General features: G+C 42.6%; 3 protein-coding genes across 5 annotated transcripts; 2 read left to right on the top strand and 1 right to left on the bottom strand.

Moving 5' to 3' along the window:
- The first annotated feature begins 435 nt into the window (after positions 1–435).
- Positions 436–3,187, top strand: ugt5g1 (UDP glucuronosyltransferase 5 family, polypeptide G1). The gene is made up of 2 exons (XM_034290561.1): positions 436–513; positions 1,307–3,187. Exon 2 carries the CDS (start codon positions 1,312–1,314, stop codon positions 2,929–2,931), a length of 1,620 nt encoding a protein of 539 aa, XP_034146452.1. The 5' UTR covers positions 436–513; positions 1,307–1,311; the 3' UTR covers positions 2,932–3,187.
- A 96-nt stretch (positions 3,188–3,283) lies between these two features.
- Positions 3,284–8,700, top strand: si:dkey-165a24.9 (G-protein coupled receptor 4). Its single transcript, XM_020043309.3, has 2 exons — positions 3,284–6,725; positions 7,141–8,700. Exons 1-2 carry the CDS (start codon positions 6,142–6,144, stop codon positions 7,535–7,537), a joined length of 981 nt encoding a protein of 326 aa, XP_019898868.2. The 5' UTR covers positions 3,284–6,141; the 3' UTR covers positions 7,538–8,700.
- A 10,020-nt stretch (positions 8,701–18,720) lies between these two features.
- On the bottom strand, positions 18,721–23,288 carry LOC105020606 (prostaglandin D2 receptor 2). Of its 3 annotated transcripts, none has more exons than XM_020043300.3 (3): positions 23,249–23,288; positions 21,113–21,209; positions 18,721–20,499 (listed from the first exon to the last, which is right to left on the bottom strand). In XM_020043300.3, exon 3 carries the CDS (start codon positions 20,446–20,448, stop codon positions 19,348–19,350), a length of 1,101 nt encoding a protein of 366 aa, XP_019898859.1. In that variant the 5' UTR covers positions 20,449–20,499; positions 21,113–21,209; positions 23,249–23,288; the 3' UTR covers positions 18,721–19,347. The 3 variants fall into 3 exon arrangements, with proteins under 3 accessions (XP_019898859.1, XP_019898857.1, XP_019898858.1); XM_020043298.3 differs by lacking the exon at positions 23,249–23,288 and adding an exon at positions 21,333–22,115 and having other exon boundaries at positions 21,113–21,224; XM_020043299.3 differs by lacking the exon at positions 23,249–23,288 and adding an exon at positions 21,333–22,115.
- Between the last annotated feature and the right edge of the window lie 838 nt (positions 23,289–24,126).

Genomic DNA, 24,126 nt, shown 5'->3' with positions numbered 1-24,126 from the left:
GATTGTACATCAGGACGCATTCCTTCAAATCCACACATGAATTCCTCACTGACCACAATGTCAATGTTTTGCGATTGCCATGCAATTCCTCAAAACCACTCATTTTCAAACTTGGAATTTACATACTGTATAAACAACATATTACACAACTTAGAAATCTGAGGTTAAATACATATACATTTGTTGCTCCCATAAATCTCAGACTAAATTATTAAGGTTAATATACACCAGCCCTTCTTCACATTCTGTCTGTTGCGTGCCTTATGTGAAATTTATGTGAAGTACATTTAAGAAAACGAAAAACAAAAGCAAACACGTTCAATGGATTATCCAGCATGTCCTAACACCAAATTCCTCCCTTGTCATCCTTCTCGGAGGAGGAGTTAGACAGTTAGACAGTTGTGGGTTGATGTGATAACTCCTTACATAAACCAGGGCTTTGGATCCAAAGTTTCAGAGGGGCCACAGGGAAGAGGATAAGGGACGGAGACAGTCTACATGTAACGGGTCACGGTGAGTTTTGCATGGCTTTCACTAACAGCACACCTGGGTGGGCCCACCGACATGTGGACTGAGACTGTTCATCTGGAGTTCAGCAAAACTACCAACACCTTGTGTCCGTTTTCAAACGGATCACTTTTTGTCTCGGTGTGTAAAATGTGACTTCGATGGGTGACGTGCGCCCTTAGTCATGGCAATCAACCAGGCTGATTGCAGAATTAACAGGAGCCATTGTGGATTGATGCAATCAGTGGAAACAGAAGCTGTGTGAGGTTCCAGTACATGGCGTATTCTGTCACGTATTGCACCAATCTGAGCAAGACCAGACTAGAAAAGTTCCTCTGGTCCTGATGACAGCATGTGCAGTCATGTTCATGTGGCCTGGCTCAGCCTGATGTAATCCCACCTCTTCATTCCTATTCGTTGGGCACCAGATGCAAAAAAATAAACAGCCTGAAACAAGGAAGCATTACCTGTGGGGTGCATCTCAATGTGAGAGAAATTAAATGTAAGGACAACAGTTAAATTAGACCGACTTGTGCTTTATAATTGATGGTTTTGTAAGGGTTCAGTCAATTTTCTTTCTAAAGAGAAAGTTGCATAGGTGCCAGTTGCATAGGTTGGCAATTCAACTGCACGAACAACGCAACTTTATGGTCTCTGTCCTTCCATTCTGCATGCTAAAACATCATGTGAAAATGTAACATTTTCTAAAATAATAGTGTATCTCAGAGGAGAGAGAACATGTCCCTGAGACCTCGAAAACAAATACTGTAGATTGTTATCTTCGTTCTTTCATCTCCAGCTTCGATGATGTCATGTAATGGAAAAGCAACAGTCCTTCGACCAATCCTCTACCTGCTTGTCTTGGTTTGGGGTTGCTATGGTAACAGCGATGGAGGGGGTAGGATTCTTGTCTTCCCCGAGGATGGCAGCCACTGGATCAACATGGAGGTCATCCTCCTAGAGCTCCACTCCAGAGGTCACCACATCACTGTGCTGCGCTCCGCCGAAAGTTGGTACATCCCCCAGAACTCGCCCCTCTACACCTCGGTCACTGTGCACCCCGCTCCTCCCCCGGCAGAGGAGGACATCGGTCCAGACTTCTACACCGTCCTGATGCAACGCTCGCTGGCTCTACGCAAGATGTTACCCGTCCGTCGCTTCTTAGAGCAGCAAAAGGACACGACGGCCATGTTAACTATGTTTCACGGCAGGGCGCTCCGTTTGATCTCTGCCATCTTAGACGACTCGATCCTCGTGGCCAAACTGAGAGAGTCGAGATTTGATCTGATGTTCACCGATCCGACGTTTCCCACCGGGGTGCTCCTGGCCCAATACCTGAGCCTTCCCGCGGTTTACAACATCCGCTGGCTCAACGCAGGCGAGGCCCACACCATCATCGCCCCGACACCGCCGTCCTACGTCCCCATGTACAACTCGCTGTTAAGCGACCGGATGGACATCCTGCAGAGGACGGAGAACTTCCTGCGCTATCTGGCCATCGTCGCTCAGGAGCGCCTGGTCATCGTACCGATCTACGCCGATCTCCTGCGGCGTCACTTCCCCCCCGGGGCTGACCTGTTCTCCATGCAGCGCTCCGCGGACCTGTGGCTGATGAGGGTGGACTTTGTGTTCGAGTTCCCGCGGCCCACCATGCCCAACGTGGTGTACGTGGGGGGCTTCCAGTGCCGTCCGGCCAGGCCGCTCCCTGCTGACCTCGAGGCCTTCATGCAAAGCTCTGGGGAGCACGGGGTGGTGGTCATGTCTCTGGGGACGCTAGTGTCTGCCCTCCCCAAGGAGGTGTCCGAGGTGGTGGCCCTAGCATTCGCCCAACTGCCCCACAAGGTGGTATGGAGGTTCCTGGGAGAAAGACCCGCTTCCTTGGGGAACAACACCCTGCTGATGGATTGGCTCCCCCAGAACGATCTGCTGGGTCACCCCAAGACTCGTGCCTTCGTGGCTCATGGAGGCACCAACGGCATCTACGAAGCCATCTACCACGGGGTCCCTGTGCTCGGCCTGCCACTCCTCTTCGACCAGTTCGACAATGTCCTGCGGTTGCAGGCGCGTGGAGCGACAAGGGTGCTGGAGGCCGCCACCCTTACCACAGAGGACTTCCTGGAGGCTCTAGAGGACGTCCTGGACAATCCCTCCTATCGCGGCAGCATGCAGAAGCTCTCCCGTCTGCACCGTGACACGCCACTGGCACCGCTCGCCAGGGCCACCTTCTGGATTGAGTATGTGATCAGAAATGGCGGAGCGTCCCACCTGCGCACGGATGCCTACAGCCTGCCCTGGTACTCTTACTACAGCCTGGATGTGGTGATGGTGCTGCTGGTCCCCTGCGTGGCTTCGCTCTGGGCCTTCATCTTTGTCTGTAGCAGGCTGTGCTGTAGGAGATCCAGGAAGAAGACCAAGCATGACTAAAAGTTCTGATAAACTTTTTTTTTTTGGCAGCCTGTAGAGTTGAGAGTAAAATACCCTTTGCTTTTTCTTCAACAAGTGATTCTATCAAATTAATTTTAAGGTAAATTGGTCTCATTTTTTGTCATTTTGAAAAAGTTCTAGATATAATCAAAATTATGTTTAAATAAAAAAAAATGTCCACATACAGATGTTGAAATTGAGAAAAATGTAGATTAAAGTAGTGATAAATCAAAATTAAAGTATGTTGGGGGCAAGATGCTAGAGGGATAAAAGGTTTATTATTTCAAATCCATATATGCTGCACTTTAGTACATTAAATAGAAATAAAATACTATTGAAATACTACATAGAATAGAACTAAATATATTGGAGCTCAGACTGGAGCCGATGCAATGGAGTAAGGTGGATGGGAGATGTGGACTATTGGTACTGTACTTAGGCCACATGTCACTCATGCTTTCAATTTGCGAGCTGTTATCAGACACCCAAGCACTCAGTTTCCCAGTAATATACAAACTCTGTTATTTATTTTTCCTAATGTGTACCTGTGAGCACTCTGCTGTTGAGAAGTTGCAAAGCCAAGTTTTCAGAGAACATTGTAAAGCCCCTGTGTGCTGATGACATCAATATGTGCCAGGCAGCATATTTAATCAATACCCCAACCCCACATTGCCGTAATGCCACCTGCTTTTATAGTAACCTTTGATGAGCTACTGGCCAGCACACATCAAAGGGAGTGTACTTCATACAGCACTCCTCCCTTTAACGACATATTTGCCAAAGATGAAACAACCAAAATAGGTTTTGTCCTGTTGGGTAGGGGTTGGACTGAGCCAGAGCAGGAAGTTTCCGAACTTCCACGGATGTGATCTTTTAGATCATGGAATTTTCTTTTGACACCTTGTACATTTATCAATATATCTGCCAATATGAACATCAGTGAAAGACATGTTCAAGGACAACCACCTCCACGCACATAACAAATTGTGGCGTGATCGGTATGACATGGAAGCTTGGGGAAATGAAACAAAACATCACCACATTTATTCTTCAAGCCTCGTTTGGCCTTCAGTACACACGGTGACGTACATGAGTATATTGGCTGGCATCCAGAAAACATTCCTGTGCATTTGAAAATGTTTATTAATAACCAATGTTTGAATTTTGTACACGCTTCACTGAGAAAGGTTTAATGATTGATTGTCACCCTTAACTTGTTCTCTATGTACATATTTAATTATTAGAATAATTTTAATTAACTGTTCACAACAGTGCTTTTTTTGTACATTTTTAACACCTGGAAGCACGTTACCAGCAATGTTGTCAGAATGTGTAAGGGGAGACAGAATGGCTATTTGAATTCCTGAACCATAGGGCATGTGAACCCTATTCAAACAGCCCTTATGGAAAATAATACCTGAGATCTGATAGCCTACCTATTCGGTTTCTGTCTGGTAACATATTCAAAGGAAAATATGTGAGAAGTTCCACTCCATGATGTCATGTTTTAAAAACACAGCCTAGCCACCATTGTCTCACGCTGCCATTCAACTCAAACAATTTGAATTGTGCAGTTGGAGACTTTTTTCCTGTAGAGCTGCAAAGTTTACTCAACGGTACTTTGAAAATGTTCAAAAATGAACAACCAGCTCTTGATCATTGATGATCACCCAGCCCCAAATGTCTGTTTATTCAAAAGGCCAATCAAATTTACTCCTCAAACTTTCCACCCAAAGACAGTGTTTGGATAAAGTTGTTCACCTGAATGGACTTGATTAGACTTGTTGAAATTGTTGAATGTTGATTTTACACAGCCTCTTTGTTGGGTCCTAATCTCTGTCTATCAATCATATCCTTCTCCTCCTCTGCAGAGGTTGATTCTCTCATCGCAGAGACAGTGTTTCCTGTTATCTCTCACCTGCTTTCCTAAATGAAAACACACGTACACACACACACACACACACACACAGACAGACACTCATACACAGACAGACACCGACGTACCCACACTTTCACAAATGCACAGGCAGGATCATCGCTGAACCCCTCTGTTCCTACATAAAAAGTGAATGAATCGGATATATTCCTACCGCTCTTATCCCTTGATCTCACATGCTCACAACATGTGGGTTGTACATACATATAAAATGGAAATATGTCTTGTTAAAGACATTTCATATTTAAATGAGTCGCTTCTCCAAACGAAGGGATTATTAGAGAACGGTTCATAAAGTAATCCATCCAACTTTTTATCGAGGTGCATGCGATACTGATTGAATTCAGATTTATTTCATGTGAGGACAAAGGTGGCCTGAGAACTCTGGTACATGACCCATATGACCCCCAGTGCCACCATTCACCTCCTTCTCCCAACCCTGCACTCCTACAACACCTTTCTCACCGATTTGCTCCTTGAACGGGGTGCAAATGGAGGGAAGAGGGAGGAAAAGGGAGGAGAGGATTGAGTGTTTTTGTTCAGAAGGAGAAAGGCGTTCCTCTTGCGTTCTCAGGATGTTGCCCTTAAAGCCTGGATAAGTGGGCTTCCTGTCTAGGGAAACGATCAGAGAATAGACAAGGCCTTGGGGTTAAGACGCTATGTTCCTGCAGCAGTCACAAGCACACAGGTCACCAAGCACAGAGGGAGTGAATGACTGGTGGAATAATCATTTCTGTATGGATTGTTGCGCTACATGGGAGAGGTGAGTGAAACGACTCAAGAAAGCTATTTTCTTGTGTTTTCCCGACTTTTAGCAAGACTCAGCTGAGCAAATTTGAATCTCACGCACCTGCTGATATGCTTAGAATGGTCACACGGATTGAATGCTGTCAACATGTTGTAATATAACGCTCCTAGCATCATCATCGTCTCTTGTAGGTTTTCAACCAGGACAAGAGACGCCGAAACACCAGATCCTAAGCAGCAGATACAGCTGAAGGACACCTGACAGGTTGCCATTAGAAAAACCCAGACAGATCACACGCAAATATGGATTTTATGGATGATTTTGATTAGAGACCACCCCCTCTGTCGATCACATCTATTTTTACCTTTTCTACAGGAGGTGAACCATTTCTGAACACATTTAATGAATATAAATCCAAAGGCTCTCATACCACCAGCTCTCTTTTGAGGTACATCCCTGGATCAGGAAGGGACATCAGCACCGTGTCTCTCCTTAGAGGACCTTACAGGACTCTCAGAGACCCACCATGTCCGGCAATAACAGCTGCCATCTCCCCCTAAACACGGACACGCTCGGACTCACCTACATCTACAGCCTGGCCTTCTCACTGGGCCTCCCTTGCAATCTCCTGTCCCTCTGGGGACTGTACCAACTGGGCCGCTCCGGCGGGGGAGGCTGCCAGCTGGTCTACATCCTCAACCTACTGCTCTCCGATCTCCTCCAGCTGCTCACCCTCCCCCTCTGGATCCTCTACCTGCAGGCGGCCCACCGCTGGCCCTACGGGCGCCCGGCCTGCGAGTTCGTGGGCTACGTTTTCTACGTCAACGTCTACGCCAGCGTGGTGTTCCTCTGCCTGATAGCGCTGGACCGCTGCCTGGCCATCGTGCACCCGCTGAGCTGCCGCGGCATACGGACGGTGCGGGTGGCGGCCGTGTCCGGGGCGGCCGTCTGGACGCTGACCTTCCTGTTCTGCCTGGGAGGGCTCCTCCCGTCCGTGTTCGACGGGGAGAGGCTCCTCTGTCTGGAGCAGTACCCCGTCAGCCCCCGATACGCCCATTTCAAAATCGCCACCGTCGTATTGGGGTTCCTGCTGCCTTGTGGCATACTGGGGTGAGTGGGAGAAAGAGCGTAACTGTTCGCTGGGCTCACGTCACTGGGAGATAAAGTCGTTTTGGGGTTTGTTTTCTTTTTGATGTTATTTAAGGGCACGTTCGTCTGTAGGTGTCCGTGGAAATCTGCTTTCATACATAGTACCCCTGTAATTACACATGGTAATAACATGTTCTTAGATGGAGGGGGTCCTGTGAAATGCCCTATAACATAGTACCCCTGTAATTACACATTGTAATAACATGTTCTTAGATGGAGGGGGTCCTGTGAAATGCCCTATAACAATCTGCATTCATGCATAGTACCCGTGTAATTACACATGGTAATAACATGTTCTTAGATGGAGGGGGTCCTGTAAAATGCCCTATAACATTTTTATTTCACACAGACCTTTGACTTCTTTACCTCCCCACAGCTACACCTCCGCCCGTATCGGTGTGACCCTCCAGCGTTCGCCCTCTGTCTCCGACCAGGACCGCCACAAAATAACCGGCATCCTCGCTGTCATCACCGTCATCTTCATAGTCGTCTTTGGGCCCTACCACCTGGTCGGGGGCTACCGTTTTGTCTCCCTTCTCCTCATAGAGGACCCCTGCGAGTTGGAACGGTCCATCTTCCTGTGCTATCGCCTGTGCTACGGCCTGACCAGCCTCAACACCCTGCTGGACCCTCTTTTCTACATCTTCCTGTGTCAAGACGCACGCCTGGAGCTCCGCCGCTCCCTAACGCCCTGTCTGGGACAAGGGCAAGCAACCCCGAAGCAGTTCACACTCACCTTCAGAGGGCATCCTCGCCAGAGCCAGGGTGTGTAGCGACTGGGTCGGACGTGTTGCAGCGTTTTACGTTGTTTAACTTTAGGCGTGCTAATGTTATTGGATAGAGACAACGGGGAATGACAAAACTTTATTTTACACAAACATACACAGGTATGAACCAGGGGTATATGTGCAATGGAGTCCGAAGCTTCGATCAGCTGGATCACCCCAGGTCACATGGGTTCACATGACTTCATGCTAAACAAAGAAAGGCCGAATGGACAGTATTACGGTTTCCGGCTTCTTGTTCTTTGATGAGTTGGACTTCAGCAGTATGGGAAATAGTGAAACCGGACGGACGGTAAATGACAGGGTTTTCCTGGACTGGCTCCAGGAACTAACTTCCCTCACTGGTTTGCATGCACTGGTGACGGGAGAAAGCAGCTGTTGCGTCACCCAGTGGATAGAGGATGAGTTGCCGTCCTCTCTACCTGGTATTGCCACAGCTGCTTCTGTTTACTACAGCCATGTGAAGGCACGTCATGGGATGTTCATCACTATTATCATTACGTGATAGTGTTTTCTTGTTAAGATCTCTAATGCTTTAATTTGCAGCAGATGTAAAGTCATGTTCTTATGTATATTATCCACAGCCACTCTAATTGCCTAGCACACATTCAGAATAAAACCATGCAGGGGCTCTCCGAAGAATTAAACCCTTTCACATTTTATTGACTTACAACATGAAAGCAAAATGGATTTAATTGTTTTAGCCAATGAACACAAAAACAGTGCAAATGAATAAAATCAAAAAATTGTTCTACAATTCTTACAAATAAAAAAACAGAACATAATGGATTGCATTAGTATTCACCCATTTAGTCAATATTTGTTAGAGGCACCTTTGACTACAAGGAGAGCCATGAGTCGATTGGATTCATCTCTACCGGCTTTGCACATCTGGATTCAGGAATTTGTGCAATTCAGGAATATTTGCAGGCGGCATAACATTCACCACGGCGTCTCAATCTCTTTCACGTCTGTCACGTGTGCTCAGTGTGAACCTGCCCTCATCTGTGAAGAAAACGGGGCACCAATGGCAGACTGTCAAGTCTGGGGTTCACTGGGGAAAGCCAGTCAAGCAGCACGGTGCTGGGCTGTGAGCACAGGTCTCATTAGAGGACGTTGGGCCCTCATGCCACCCTCAAGGACAGTATGGTCAGAAACATGCACACCAGTAGCCCGCTGGAGGTCATTTTGTAGGGCTCTGGTGGTACTCCTCCTGTTCCTCTTCTCACAAAGGAGCAGATATTGGTTCTGATGCTGGGTTGATGCCCTTCTACGGCCCTGTCCAGCTCTCCTAATGTAATGGCCCGTCTCCTGGTATCTCCTCCAAGCTCTTGAGACTGTACTGGGAGACACAGCAAACCTTCCTGCGATGGCACGTATGGATGTGCCATCCTGGAGGAGCTGGACTACCTGTGCAACCTGAATGGGCTGCAGGTACTGCCCCATGCTACCAGTAGTGACACAGACACTAGCAAAATGCAATACTGGTGAAGAATCAGTCAGGAAGGATAAGGAGAGAGACATTGTCTGTGGCCACTACCTGCAAAACCATTCCCTTTTTGTGGGTTGTCTTGCTGTTGCCTCTCCAGTGTGCCTGTTGTCACTTTCATTCGCACCAAAGCAGGTGACATTGATTCACAATCTCTTAGGCTTCCTAACTGGACACATTGATATCCCTGTTTATTTGACTTGGTGTAATACTGTGATGATTAAATGTTCACTTAATTTTCTTGAGCAGTGTATTATGCAACTTCTGTGTGGTTTTAGCTGTATTTCGATTCACAGGACAATGTGGTTTTTAGGCCTATTGCAAAACAATGGCGCTTTGTGTGTTGGGTTGGAAGGTTAAAGCTTCAAAGAATCAACAATGGCTCTTTTTGCCACGCTCCCATGAACTCTGCTTTTGGTGAACCATCCAGGCTATCGCAGTACACACAGTGTTCCCCAGCTCAGCCGTGACATGCGGTTTTCCCTTCATTGTTGCCATAAGCCCCCTGGTAACGTCCCTGTTAGTACCAAATTCCAAGCCTTTTTCTTATATCCTACCCTGATTGGCACTCAATTTAAAATCTTATTCCTGATTTTTTCCATAATGACGTTTTTGTTAGGAGTGGTACTAACCATCTTTGGGACCTCCCAGAGACAGGTGTGTTTAACCTATGATCATGTGAAACATTTTAATTGCACACAGGTGGACTTCATTTAAATAACTTCTTGACTAAAGACAATTGATTGCACAACATCTCATTCAGGGCTCTCATAAAAAAAAGGGTGAATACATATTAAATACATTTTGGTTTATATTTGTAATTATTTAGGAAAACGCATGGATTTTCTTTTTCATGTTGGCATTATAGACTTTGCGTTGATCACCATCAAAAACTCCTGAGGAAAGGTCCCTTGAGGTGAATACTTTTGCAGATGTTCTTTCTTCTTCAGTAGAGAACATTTAGCAAATGTCAAGTTTCAGAGTAGTGGTTTAAATAACGGGATGCCTTTACAGTTTCAGTTTACTGGTAGAGCAGATTTCAAGAGATTGTTGTGCCGTTTTGTGTGTTGTGGTTTGTATTACCATTGTGTCAGTCACGTGCATTGATGTTACAGTGCAATACAGACCAACGAGGCATTTTGCTAATCTCAGTTTGGTTTCAAAATGCAGCTGTCTTTTCAAAAATACTACATTCAGCAAAACTGACAACCCCCATAAAACACAAATACACGTGTCAAAGAAACAGGAATGAGACATTGACAAAAACATACATTTGTCTCAGAATGAGGTAAATAAATGTAAAGTGTTGTCAATGTGCTTGATCTTACAGGAAATATAAGACAAATGAACATTTAATAAACAAATTGAAATGAAAAGCCTATTTTAAGTAATTAAGAAACAGATATTTCTCAAAAACATGCATCATGATGGGCACTGCTGAATTTTGTGCTTTGTGTACTCTTTTCCCCTTACCAAGATAACAGCCTTCTGCAATAATGTTTGATGAAGTTGGAGAACACAATTTATCCATCCAGAATCTCATCGGCTCCTTCAGAGTTCTTGGTCCTCACTTGTGAGCTCACCGCACAGTTTTCTGATGTTCAGGGGTTTAATTTACAAAGGTTGCTATGTGTGTAGGTCCCTAGCCTTTCCACTGCCAAGCAGAAAGAAAATCACCATTAGAAATAAGGAAAAGTTTATACAATGGAGTAGCACAATAAATACGAATGTATAAGCCTCAACCAACACAAGCAAAGCTCTGCAATGGAAGGCCACAATGTTGTAGAGGATAACACAAGAGTAATTCAATGATACTTAAATATAGAAGACAATATATATATTTGGAAATTCACACATCCAGATGCTAACATCTTAACCTATTTTGTAGATGAGCGACTGTTGATAAAACTCCACAATATTGAGCAATATTAGTTACTGATTGCAGTTAACATCTAACACATCTGCAACCTATTATACCACTGATGTTCTGTCGAAAAACAATAAATTGATCAATTCCATTCGTATGGAAAGACCCCTTTATTATTTCTTTATACAAAACTAAGAAAGTCGGGACGTTTTGTTAAATGGTAGATAGGGCTTTATTTGTTGATTGAAAAAAAAGTACTATATACAATTAGGAAACACTATCATTGTCTCTAGTGATTATTCTAAAAGAACATCTGAAAATGGAGTAGACAAATTTAGCCTTCTTAGAACGGTTGTGTCAAAATCTACAAATGTAAAAGCAAAATAGTGCATTGTTCGACCAAGCAAACCCGAAAGGAAGATGGCATCACTGTCATTACATTCCTTTACAATGTTTATTGGTTAGATTTGCCAACGTTACAATGTCAAGATACGTTATTTAACCACTAGCTGTCTGCCACTACATTGCTTGCATTACTGCAGAACATCAGATAGTTGCTCAGCAACTCTCCATATTTAGATTAACAGGGGTAAGATGCCCCCTCCCATTTCTCACATCAACTTTGGCTGCCGTTACACTTAAAACTAAAAATATGATTTATTGACATTTATTTTATCCTCAAAATCAAGTTAGATAATGTTTTCCTCACTGGATTCGAAACTGGGTCTCCCGTGAAAGAACCTGTGTCTACGCCACTAAGGTATACGTGTGCCGAGTATCAATATAGCGTCTCGACATTTGATAATTATGTCGCATTAACATCATGCCAAGTTTAAATATTTCGCTAGACTGCATTAAACATTGTGTTAAACTACTAGCGTTTCTTATTAAATGTACTTCAACCACAAATAGCATGAACTGTATGGCTTTTGCCACTGGCTGTTTAAACAGTTTATTAGCCAGTAATAGGCTTACTTGTATCTACTAACTTACTAATTGAAATAGTCATAAGAATTGAACAATTGCCAGCGAGAATGAAGATGATCTTTACGCTGCCAAAGCTATTTCATTTCACTGTGGCGAGCTAGCATGAAAGAATAAAGCATTAGACAGAGACTGGTATTTTATACAAATCCTGGGTTCCTTACACTGCACAAACCCAAGAAAAGTGACACTTCAATACAAAATTCAACAAAGAACATGAACCCCTGCCATGTAATGCTCGGTCAAGGTAACCACAGTTTTGATTCTCACACTGTCCCAATACCCTGAACACAAACAATCCATTACTTCAATAACCACATATATTAACAAGAATAACTAAGCATGAACAAACCACAATACTGCTTTAGAGCAGATTTCTGTTTGTCCGATAATCCTTTGAAACAATTAATAATTAGCACTTGCCCCACAGTACGTTTTACTTTCATTCGTGAATGCCATTGATACAATAACTATCAAAATAGGTGACTATAACAGAGTATTTCGTCAAGTGAAAATACGAAATAATCGTGGAAACCCCTCCTCCTTTAATGCCCAAGGGGTTGTGATCTGGGACCGGTTTCCCAAAGCACTAAAAGATGATCGTAAGATGAGTGCCTCGTTGTTTTACCAGTGCATTTCCCGAAAGCGTCGTTACTTAAGCAGCACGTAACGTCGCTCGTTAATTAACAAGCACTAGTCTTAATCAATCTTAACAGGCATTTTACTGGTTTTGTGAAACCCCCCTTCAAAATTCGAGGAGTGATAGTAAACAGTTAATATCTTGGCAATAGAACGAGTAAAACTTATGAAAACATTGTTGATTTAGACAAATTTATTTGGACAAATTTAGAAAAAATAATAAGTGCATGACTGAATGTAAATATAACTGAATGCAACTGGTCAACTGAGGATAAAGAAAAACATAGGTAAAAGAAGAAATTAAGAAATGTATTAAGAAAAAGTGTTCAAAATTAACCAATCACGAGTCTGAAACCCTGCATGGTAATGGTACTATATTTGATGGATAGGTGCTAGTGCCTCTACCTAATCAAAAAGAACGTTGATTTATTTCAAGCTCAGAATGCATGTTTTCTCTTGCGTTCCATTTAAATTCCAAACAATTAGAATAGATTCCAACAATGCTTTATATTCCCAGTTAACCAATCATCTGTTTTTTGCTATGTGATTTAAGTAAACCCAGCAAGCAACACGCCAGTGGCTCACGCCCCAATATTAGGTTTTATTTATAATAATCCTTTATAATAATTTTGGTCATATCACAAATGACAATGAACTGAATAAAATGTAAACAATTTATTTCAAATAGTGCAAGATGCATACAAAAAAAACATGCATTATACAGCAAGCATACAAAATAAACATGTGCAAATTAATTGAAATAAACATTTTACAAAATCAAATAGTGCTAGAAAAGTGTCCGGTAACAGATAGTAAAATTACAGTATTTGCATGTGAAAGTACAAAATAAACATAATACAATACAAAATAAACAAGGGCTAGAATGGCAGTAATATACATATGACCTAGCAGCAATCAATAGTTATTGAATATCAGATACATCAGTTCAATAAGCTTATGAATGGTGGCATAACACTACAACTACAGTCAGAATTAAGAACATTCACACAGAGCTATAAATATATTGAGGATAATGCAATCATATATAACAGTGTACATAGCAGCAGTAAAAATGAAATAAGAAATAGGCTACAGCAGAGGTGTCAAACCGGTTCCACGGAGGGCCGAGTGTCTGCAGGTTTTTGCTCTCTCCTTGTACTTGATTGGTTAATTAGGTCACTGATTGGTTAGTTTCTACCCTCACCTGGTTGTGTAGGTATGAACTAGGAACCAATTTATAGGAAAAACCAAAGACCTGCAGACACTCGGCCCTTTGTGGAACCGGTTTGACACCTGTGGGCTACAGTACTGCAGCTTAGCAGCAATATTGGTTGTGCTGGAGATGTCATTCATATTCACGGCAGGTCCCTTGTACCGCCGCGACATCTCCCACCTGCACGGTCAGCTGCCCCTTTCTGGTACCTGGGGACCTGGGGACCTGGTTCTGGACAGCCTCATCAGTTGCATCCCGGGTTGGAAAGATTCTTCCTTATGGCTCCTGTAATACAGTGATCAGATATTGTACTTAAATGGTCTGACATGATTTTGAGAATTGCATGACATTCAAGACAAATGAAATGTTTCATGAAGACAACATGCAGCTATGCCCTCGGCTTGACATTCTTTTCAGTCAGACGTTTATCAGAAGCTAAAAAGCACAATGAAATGTCAATAGCTTAATAGTTAATGTGTTTACTGTACATGTCTACACAAGGGTCCTTTACACAAGCAATAGTGCAATAGTCAAAGTCTATTATTTATAAAATACCAATGTTGACCAAAATTCTGTACACTAAGATTTTACAATATTAAAATAAATCATATAATCAGTACAAGAATAAAAGGGGTACAATAGCATCTCTGCTGGAAAAAATGGCAACACAAGCAGATACAGCAGACTAAAGCGCATGCCCTCTTTTCGGCGGCAAGCCGCCAGCGTAACGCAGTCGGGCCGCTGGTGGAAAGCGGCCTGAGATGCAATTTAGCTTATGCTATTTGAGATCAGGAAAAAAGCGGCAAAAGCTGGTGGCCCGCTGGCTGTACGACATTATAGCCGCCGGCGGCCTGCCAGCGATTGCTCACTGGGAGGCTGTATTTCAATACTATTCATGGCATAATCCCATTCCAAACGGCCGTAACGTGGTACTTACGTGCACTTTATGAAGAGCGATCTATGTGGCAGCGCTTGACATTAACTTTTTTGCTCACCAGCCACTGTGGTTAGTGGTTACTAGCCACTCAGCATTTTCACTAGCCACCATTTTGTTGTTGGGGAATGACTTTTTTTTATTTGATAAAACTCTACCCCACTCTACCAGACACCTCTCTGTGAAATAGACTTTATATAACGTGGCTACACACTTGAAAACTATTATAGTGTTAAATCCACCCTGTTGTTCATGTCCACTTGAGCAGCTAATTATGTCCTCCCTAATTTCAACCAAAACATTCAAACCATATATTTATTCTTAACATAACCAAGAACTATTAACGTATTATTTAAAAAGAAATATGAAATCACCCATCAGCTTTATAATGAATATAAGTCAATATTATTGTCTATTTTTGTTATGCTATGTTCTTGTTAATATAAACTTGCATAAAAAACGAAGCAGAGCTGTATTTATTACAGCCTTGTCAAGTTTTCCCCCCATCCTTGCCTTGACGTCACGTCATTTATCTTCCTTGACTTCCATCAGCTGTACTAGGCCCTGCTGCTGTCGCTTTTCCAGTCTTCACGTTCATATGTTTATATTGTTAGTAACTTAAATATGTTAACTATATATTTTTTTACTCTATATATTGCATATATAATCTAATGTTTTTGGTGATTAGTACCCTATTCTGATGGTCTTTTTACCAGTCATCTTCGTTTGTCTCGCAATCTCTCTTTAAAAACAAATCTGTAATTTTAGGTTACCTAGATGTCACGTGAAAAGTTTTTAAAACATGTTATGCGGATTACATTTAGTTTGAGGTTATTAAGTTTTAATGGAATATTTTGACATGCTTGGATGTAAAAGAAAACTTGGATCCACTTGTTTTCCCAGTTACTTATCTCCTCGATGTCTGGACCCGTGTGGTCCTGTATGCAAGGTTGCATAGACTCCAGAAAAAAATCGACTCCAGAAAAAAATCCACCCGCCCAAGCCCATAAAAAATAGCCCAATTTGGTTGGAAACACATCCCGCCTGGCAATACTCAATATGGAAAAGGTTTCCTCCTACCGTCTTTTTAGGTGCAGTGTTTCGTTTTCTATATGAGCGCAAAATCATGTTTCACCATGCCAACACAGAGGCGGTGCGAGATTTTGGGAAGGCTGTTGCTTTATGAGCTTTGAATGCAGGAAAACCCGTGTATAGATATATAGAATGCCACCCGCCAAAGGGGCTAGTAAAAGAGCTCTTATCTGGGTAAGAGTCACTATGTAACGCACTATGACTGCGTTACACGCCACAGCCAAATTCTTGGCATTTTGATAGATGCCGGTAGACGTTAGGGGAAAAAATGCAAAGCAGGTCTCAAAAGCGCAGCCATAGTGTAGTCTTAACAAGCTCACATAAAACACAAATATTACGCCGTTATTTAGACAAGCCAAAGAAAAAGCTATCATCAGCACCTCTACAGACGAAACACTGCTGCCGGCGGTTGCTAGCAGCACCACGTCTTCAGCAGCAGCCTCCCCAACCCGACCATCAGTGTAATTTTAGTCAATAAAGATAGTGACGAAAATATTCTTTAAATACTTATTTTTCAGTGGCAGTTGACGAGAGGAAAAGTGACTAAATAGAAACAGAGAGAAAACGAAATGAAAAATACTTTTCATTTTGGTCGACAAAAACGAGACTAAACAAACATTTCTCTGTGACTATAGTCAGATCGATGTAACTTGGATAGGAGGATTTTGGAAAGAGAGGTTCTCAGTGTTTGTTTTCCATGATGCGCTTTCAAATGTCATCAAAAGACTGAAAGCGCATCATCACAAAATATATTCTCAGACGTCGGTATCCTATACCCTAATTTGTTAACCATCAAACGTTTTGGAATATTCGGTTCTCCCCTCGTTCTTACATTTCAAACTGATATTTCCATCCATGTCAGTTAAACTGCTCGAACAATAACGGGTGTGCAGCAATATACATTTTCCACGCTTCCATAATGTGAACAATGCTGCGTCTACAATTGTAATTAATAGGCCTACTTCTAGGCAATATCAACATTGTATGTGAAACATCATTATATGTTCCATTGGCCTTATTTGATATAGTGTTTTGGCTACTATAGGTAATGAAGCAATAACTGTGATTGGACTAAAATGTGACTAAAACATAAGGGCATTTTCACATTATATAAATGTCTAAAACTGAAAGATATTTTAGTCAAAATGACTAAAACGAGACAAAATTAAAACACGGGTTCCAAAATAAAGTGTGCGACATCACTGCCTGGGAACAAGCTGTCCTTGGTGTTGAACAAGATTGAATATGTATTGTTAAAGGTAAACAGGCATCAGTCTATGGACGTAAGAGGCAGTGGTATAAGCTAGCTAACCGAAGAAGATACATTTTGAGGGGTTTGGGGGGGGGGGGGGGCCTCAAGGTCCGACCTCGCGGGTGAGACCTCTGCAATGTCCAGGCCGCCACTGCATGGCGGTTTGGGAAACCGGCGTAGGTCCGTCATAAAGTCCATCTTAAGGCTACGTGTCCTTAAACCATCATAAGTGCTACGTTATTTGAGATTATAGCCAGCGATTATTTTTTTTCTCAACAAATCCTAATGCATCATTTGTTTTGACTGTGGCAAGGCTCAAACACCCATGCCACTGCATTGTAGTCAGCGTCTCTAACCACTACGCAATTTAACAAGGGGTAGTCAGTCAGTCACTCACTATCCCACTAACAGACAATAGCTATTCCTGGCAGGCTCCACTTATGGTCCAGCAAAAAAAAGTATTTGATTTTTATAGTGAGAAATGCGTTTCTTTCAGTTCATTGAGATGGCTAATGTCAGTCCGTATGTTCACTGTATGTATTTTGTATTTAATTGTTTTATTCTTGGATTAATATTCCCTGGGCACACTTAAATGAGACCTAGGTCAATGCGTCTCCCTGGTTAAATTCAGTTTATGAATTTAACCAGGTCAGATGCTTTACATTACACCCACAATTATTCATTAAATCAAATATATTTTATTCAATCATTTTCACATCAGCAGTTGTCAGCAAGCAACAATATATTGATGCACAGTCGTAAGAAAAAACTCTGGTAGGGTCAGAATCTAGGATTTATAATAAACATATCTAAAAAAAAAAAAACACACCTTTTTAAAGGTAGGTAAAACATGTCGGAATGACTTCGGTCTACGCCTTTTAGTTACTGAAATCAGTGAGTGTAGAGAGGAAAACATGCATTGCTTTGCTTTCAATTTTGCAAGTCCCTTTTAACTTGTCCTACAAAACAGACGACACTTGTCATAATAGCGGATTCCTCAAACCATTCAAAACCTAGTCCAAATGGTTGTTGAACTGGGAGCAGCAAGACGGTTGCATTACAAATACAGCCGCATGATGAAAACGAAAAGCTAAGAGAAAACTATAGGTAATTAAACCAGTGTGTAAGGTTAAAAATAATATTTGAGAATTTCGCTAAAAAGCGAAGTAACCTCCAAATTGCATTTTGGCGCAACCAAAACATTAGGCTAATGTTGCCAGCGCTTACGCAATAATGCTTCATGTATCATTGGGCTAATAAGAGCCTAACTACCAAATTTGAGACATTCCATTTGTGGGCGGAGGTTAAGGTTAGGGTTAATGTTAGGTAACAGCACTGGGGTTAAGGTTAGGGTTAATGTTAGGTAACAGCACTGGGGTTAAGGTTAGGGTTAATGTTAGGTAACAGCACTGGGGTTAAGGTTAGGGTTAATGTAAGGTAACAGCACAGGGGTTAAGGTTAGGTAACAGCACAGGGGTTAAGGTTAGGTAACAGCACTGGGGTTAAGGTTAGGGTTAATGTTAGGTAACAGCACAGGGGTTAAGGTTAGGGTTAATGTTAGGTCACAGCACTGGGGTTAAGGTTAGGTAACAGCACTGGGGTTAAGGTTAGGGTTAATGTTAGGTAACAGCACAGGGGTTAAGGTTAGGGTTAATGTTAGGTCACAGCACAGGGGTTAAGGTTAAGGTTAAGGTAAGAAAACTAAAAAAGTTAGGTTAAGGTTTGGTTTGGGTTAGGTATCACAGAGACCCCTGAGACCAGGTTGCATTATAATATGATCATAGATTCAGTATGGCTCCCCACATACCTTAACCATACTGGGCAACACAGTTTTAAATGTTTCTAAGGAGAGAAACCTTTGGCACCATCTCATGATCTAAAAATAACCACTATTCAGGATCTTCATCATTGCAATTAAATTCCACGGGAACTATTTCCTTGTTGGTCTAGGGCCAAGACTATTGGATGCACTCAAAAACAGTCCTTTTTATAGATCCAAGTGAGTTGTGAACACAGCCAGAATAACCTATAATTTAGAAAACATGTGTGTTTGTATGTTGAATTGAGCAGATAAACGTATGTTCTACCCCATTATGCATTAACATTATGCAATGACAAATGCGCATTAATGTAGGGCCCTGCCCCCCTCCCATATCTCAAATTTGACCACTATGACATGTAAGCAGATATATGCTATATATAATACTGACACAAAAGTCCAATAACACCAATACATCACTGAGCGTTTTGTAGTTTACAGGAACACAGCTCCCCTAAGAACACATCAGTCAGAGGGGGTGTGCAGTATCGCCTCCTCTTTCCTGCACACTAGTCCCCACCTGCCAGGCTGTGGCTGTTTTTGACAGATCTTTCTTTCAGCAGCACCTCGGAGGTGCTGATGGAGTGTTGGGTGCTGCGTCGTCGGGCAAGCTCTCCAAGGTCTTCCACCAGCACACTCTCCAGCACCGCTCCCAGGGACTGTCTAATCTTAGCGCACAGATCCGGGCAGCTGAATACATAGAGAATGGGGTTTAGCACACTGTTCAGGAAGGCTAGGCTGGCGGTGTGTGGCAGGGTGCGGGCGACGACTTCCCGGAGGGAGGGGCGATAATGGGCTATGGCCTCGAGGACGCTGAAGATGTGGTACGGGGCCCAGCAGACCACGAAGCTCACCACCACTGCAACCACCAGCCGCACAAATCGGAAAGAGTGCCAGTTGCGGCCACGTCGCGCTATTTCCACGGTCACAAAAACGTAGCTCACCACGATGACCACCAGAGGGATTATGAAGGCCAGGACGAGTTTAGTGTAGGCCAGGGTGTCTTGGCGAGCACCACACAGTTTTAAGAGGTCAAAATCCCCAGCGGGGCGATACTGGACAAAATTATAGTAACACATGATCCCCCCGTCAACCCGGGTTATGGTATCCCGAAAAATATAATACGGTACGGTGCAGAGTACACCCAGGGCCCAGATGATCCCACATACTCTCATAACCAGCCCAACGTCCCTCTTGTTCTGGGCCCAGACGGGCTTGAGCACCACCAGGCAGCGGTCCAACGAAACAGCCGCCACCAGGAAGCCACTGACGAACATGTTGAGGAAGAAGATGGAGGAGTGGACCCTGCAGAAGGTTTTGCCCATGGTCCAGGACTTTCCACTGGCCAGGAAGTGGGTGAAGAAGGGCAGTGAGGCCGAGGCCAGGAGGTCTGAAGCAGCCAGGTTGAGGATCCACACGCTGATGACCGAGCGGTGGACACGAAAGCCCACCACCAACAGGATGAGCAGGTTCTCCACAATGCTGAAGGAGGAGACCAGGCCGTGGAGAACCACCGTGGCCCAACTCAGGCCTGTGTCTGTGTGATTCACCATGTCCTGTATCACAGGGCAGTAGTCTTGGCTTCTGCTGGAATTGGATGTGGTGTTCATCCTGAGCACTTGAGATTCCGGTTCCGAAATATTGTCCGTTGGCTCCAAATTCTTGTAAATTGAAGAAACAAGGCAGAGAGGCTTTAAACATTATAATGTTGTCAGTAGTCATGGTTTTCAGGGTACTTTACAGGGGAGTAATATTGTGGAGCTGCTGTGCACAAGGGGGCAGCAGAGTATGATAAATGCTGTTGCTTTTTGGCCTCCCTTGCCAGCCTCATCACCAAATCAGAAATCAACATTTCCTAGCTGGTCACCCATTTTTGATAACTGATCAATGTCATTTCTGTGCAATGTGACACAAATGTAAAGTTTGCTCCAGACGTTTCGCAGATACTGACAATCTCTAATTGATATCTCGGTTTGACATCCTTTCACATTCTCTGTGTTTTGTATGTACATGTGAAATCCATTACACACAAATACACTGGCTTTGTGTGCTCCTTTAAGTGGCTGTATTGATAAGAGTTGTAGAAGACCTAAAGGCAATAAAAATCATTGTACAATCTAATAATAAAATAACAGCTTCTGTGACAAACTACTTTCTATAAACTACTTTCTATCAAGATACAGATCCCCAAAGTCATTTTGGAATTCCTCTATTCTAAAGTCTCTCTACATGGAGCAATATTTGAGAAAGGATAAATATAAAAATGTATGTCACCTGAGAAATGTCCGTTAGAAGCAACAGAGTTCCTTGTCCGCGTTGGGAGATTTGTAGTACTGGTGATGTTCAGGCAAGATATGATGGGTTGACACACCTGTAATCACGTCCACTTAAATGGATTGAAAAGCATTTCACATATTGAAAAAAAACAATAACTGCAAATGACTGGTGACATATGATAAAGTCTTAGAAGATGTTTAAGTGGAATGTAAGATACCTTTTCTAAAAATTGTACTGTAAGACCTGGTCAGAAATGTTAATTTCCTCATTCCCCAATGCAAGCATGCAGTTTCGATATGCTCAGCTCTACTGAGTCTACAGACTCATTTTCCTGCCAAAAACAGTCATACACACGCGCACACAGGCTTTTATTTCTCAGTGAGGAAGAGATTACCAAAGACCACAGAAATACTCAGATTTTATCTGTGTTTGCAGGTGGTGGTGGTGAATCAAGAGAGAAAACAACATCCAAACACACCCAAGTACTCCTTTTACACAACCTAGTTCTATTTGCATGGTTAGTTTGGTTGGCCCAGCATAATCGACCATGAAAACAATAATCCATTCACATATCATTATCTCATTATACTTGCTTGGAAGTGCAACTTACCATAGAACAGTTACCATTTAAACTCTCCTCAGGCTGGACGTTCCATAGCCCACACAGATTGTCTTCAGTTCAATACGATTTGGGTATCGGAACAATACGACTCAGGCCGATATGGCGTTCAGCAAACCATTACGGTACTGCAGTTGCTTTATTTTTTCACTTTGAGTGTGTCCCGCCTATTAGCTTACATATTTCTTGTCATTTGACCTCTCAAGCTGTTGGCCAAAGTGGTACTGCTGATTGGCATTGTTCAGTATGTTGTCCCATTCCCAGTAAACCTCAGAAGCCCTAGATTTCTTTAACTTAACTAGACCTCATGGCCGTTTGGTTCCAGCGCAAGCCTCTAATCAGGGACTTTTTTTTAAAATCAGAGATCAGTTAGAGAAATTAACAGAGATGGGGACAAGTCACACATGTCCAAGCAAGTCTCAAGTCTTAACCATCAAGTTTCGAGTCAAGTCTCAAGTCACAGTTCAGATAAATCAAGCAAGTCAAGTCAAGGGTTCACCCTAAGCAAGTCAAGTCGAGTCCTTATAAGTTTCAAGTCAAGTCAAGTCACAGTACTAAAGAGATGAACACACACACACACACACTGTCCTCTGTTTCTGACGTGCGCTCGGTGCGAAGCTCGATTTCAAAATCAAGTATTTTTCTCCTCCATGGTACAATTTTTTGGGGGGACGAAGCGGAGGGATCTTGAATCAGACTGAAGGGGTTGTATTCGCTATAACAACCGCCTCGCTATACCTTATCCCGCTTATTACATGGCTACCTACCAAATAAATCAATAATTTGACACAACATATTGATTTCAAAAGGAATTTATTGATTTAAAAACGATTGTATTGCTTCCTCTAAAGAAAATAGTCCGTTCCGTCTCTGGTTAGAATCCTGCTGCGTCCATAGCAACGCGTTGTTTTTCATGGCAACGGTCCGTTATCAAGAAATAACACGCATTCTGCACTGGAATTCAGCCAATCCATGTAATAAGGTCTAATAATAACAACCTTATAAACTAATTATTGTGACTGAAAAACTGCCTAATATGTAATTACGCTGTAATTAATCTTGTCTGTATGAGTAAAAAAAAAAACCTCTTCGAAATGTTTAGGTGCTAGTAATCACATCGGCGCCTCCATGTTAGCCTTTCATGCAGTAAAGTTAACTGTTATGGTGTAAGCACAATGCTTTTTAGTTTCCACACGCAGTCCACAGACACTTGAAAATGCCCACATTTAATACAGACATTATAGCCTACGTGTAATAATATACATGCCCGCTCATTTTAAGATGCCCATCAACATTAAAATTCAGGCTATGCCACTGTTATAGTCAAATTCCCTTACATCTATTCACCAGACGTTTTCAGTAATGATAATGGTCACATTTCTAACAAGAAAAAAAAAAAAACATAATATGCAACCAAGGCCAAATTATGACAAACAAAAGATGAATTCATTACATTAGTAACTTAATCGATATAGATCTTAGTGAAACTGAATATAAACAGATTACTTTCTTACCTTTCCTTGTGGTTCTTAAAATAACGAATGAAATTTGACGTTGTTGCATATTTTGCATCTGGCAATTTTTTATTTTATTCACACGGTCCAAGTTCAAATTCCTTGTATCCAAACGATACTATATGTGGAGCTCGACTAACGTTTCTGTCTGCCATGTTTGGCGCGGTTTGAATTGTGCAGCATTAAAGGCACATACGCTGATTAGTGGTGCTGATGTCACAACATAAAATAATTGTATTGCTGTTTGTTTATTATAAGTTCAAGTCATTGTCGAGTCTTCCACTTCCAGTCAAGTGAAGTCTCAAGTAACTTGTTCTCAAGTCAAGTCATTTTCATACTTTAATCAAGCAAGTCACAAGTACTGAAAATTGTGACTTGAGTCCCCCACCTCTGGCAATTAATAATGTAGAACAGAAAAGCAGCAGGTTCCAGACCTTGTAGGGTTAGAGAGGAAAACCACGGCCCTAGACAACCGTACCACACTCGAAATGTGTAGTTGGGTCCATTTTGAAGATCAATTGAAAGGTGCCTGTATGCCTCAATGCTTTCCTGTCTGTTATATATAGCTAAGCACAGCCATGTGATCCACTGTTTCAGGGATTAATGCACTTTCATGATCAGGGTGGTGTAGACTGGCTGCTTGTGTATTAATGATACACTCTGAAAGCAGCCCGGCCTTCTGGGAGCATTTTGCCAACTTTTTGTTGCCATTGTCAAGTTTGGTGTGACACCTGCAGCAATGGGGAGTGAAAAATTTACAAACATCTGGGACCAAGCAAATTGCAACTATTAGAAATAACATGCATGTTATTTGAGGTTGCAAAACACAGATAATGTATGCACAACAGGAAGTGGTTAGAGAATAAAGGAACATTCGC

This window comes from Esox lucius, chromosome 24 (genome assembly GCF_011004845.1).
Source record: "Esox lucius isolate fEsoLuc1 chromosome 24, fEsoLuc1.pri, whole genome shotgun sequence".
In the NCBI taxonomy this organism is placed as follows: Eukaryota; Metazoa; Chordata; class Actinopteri; order Esociformes; family Esocidae; genus Esox; species Esox lucius.
Note: the sequence above shows the minus strand (reverse complement) of the source record. Positions and strands in the feature narration are given on the sequence as shown.

Coding starts and splice junctions, on each gene's coding strand:
- si:dkey-165a24.9 (XM_020043309.3), top strand. CDS start 6,142: ATGTCCGGCAATAACAGCTGCCATCTCCCCCTAAACACGGACACGCTC. Junction 6,726..7,140: donor CTGCCTTGTGGCATACTGGG/GTGAGTGGGAGA, acceptor ACCTCCCCACAG/CTACACCTCCGCCCGTATCG.
- ugt5g1 (XM_034290561.1), top strand. CDS start 1,312: ATGATGTCATGTAATGGAAAAGCAACAGTCCTTCGACCAATCCTCTAC.
- LOC105020606 (XM_020043300.3), bottom strand. CDS start 20,448: ATGAACACCACATCCAATTCCAGCAGAAGCCAAGACTACTGCCCTGTG.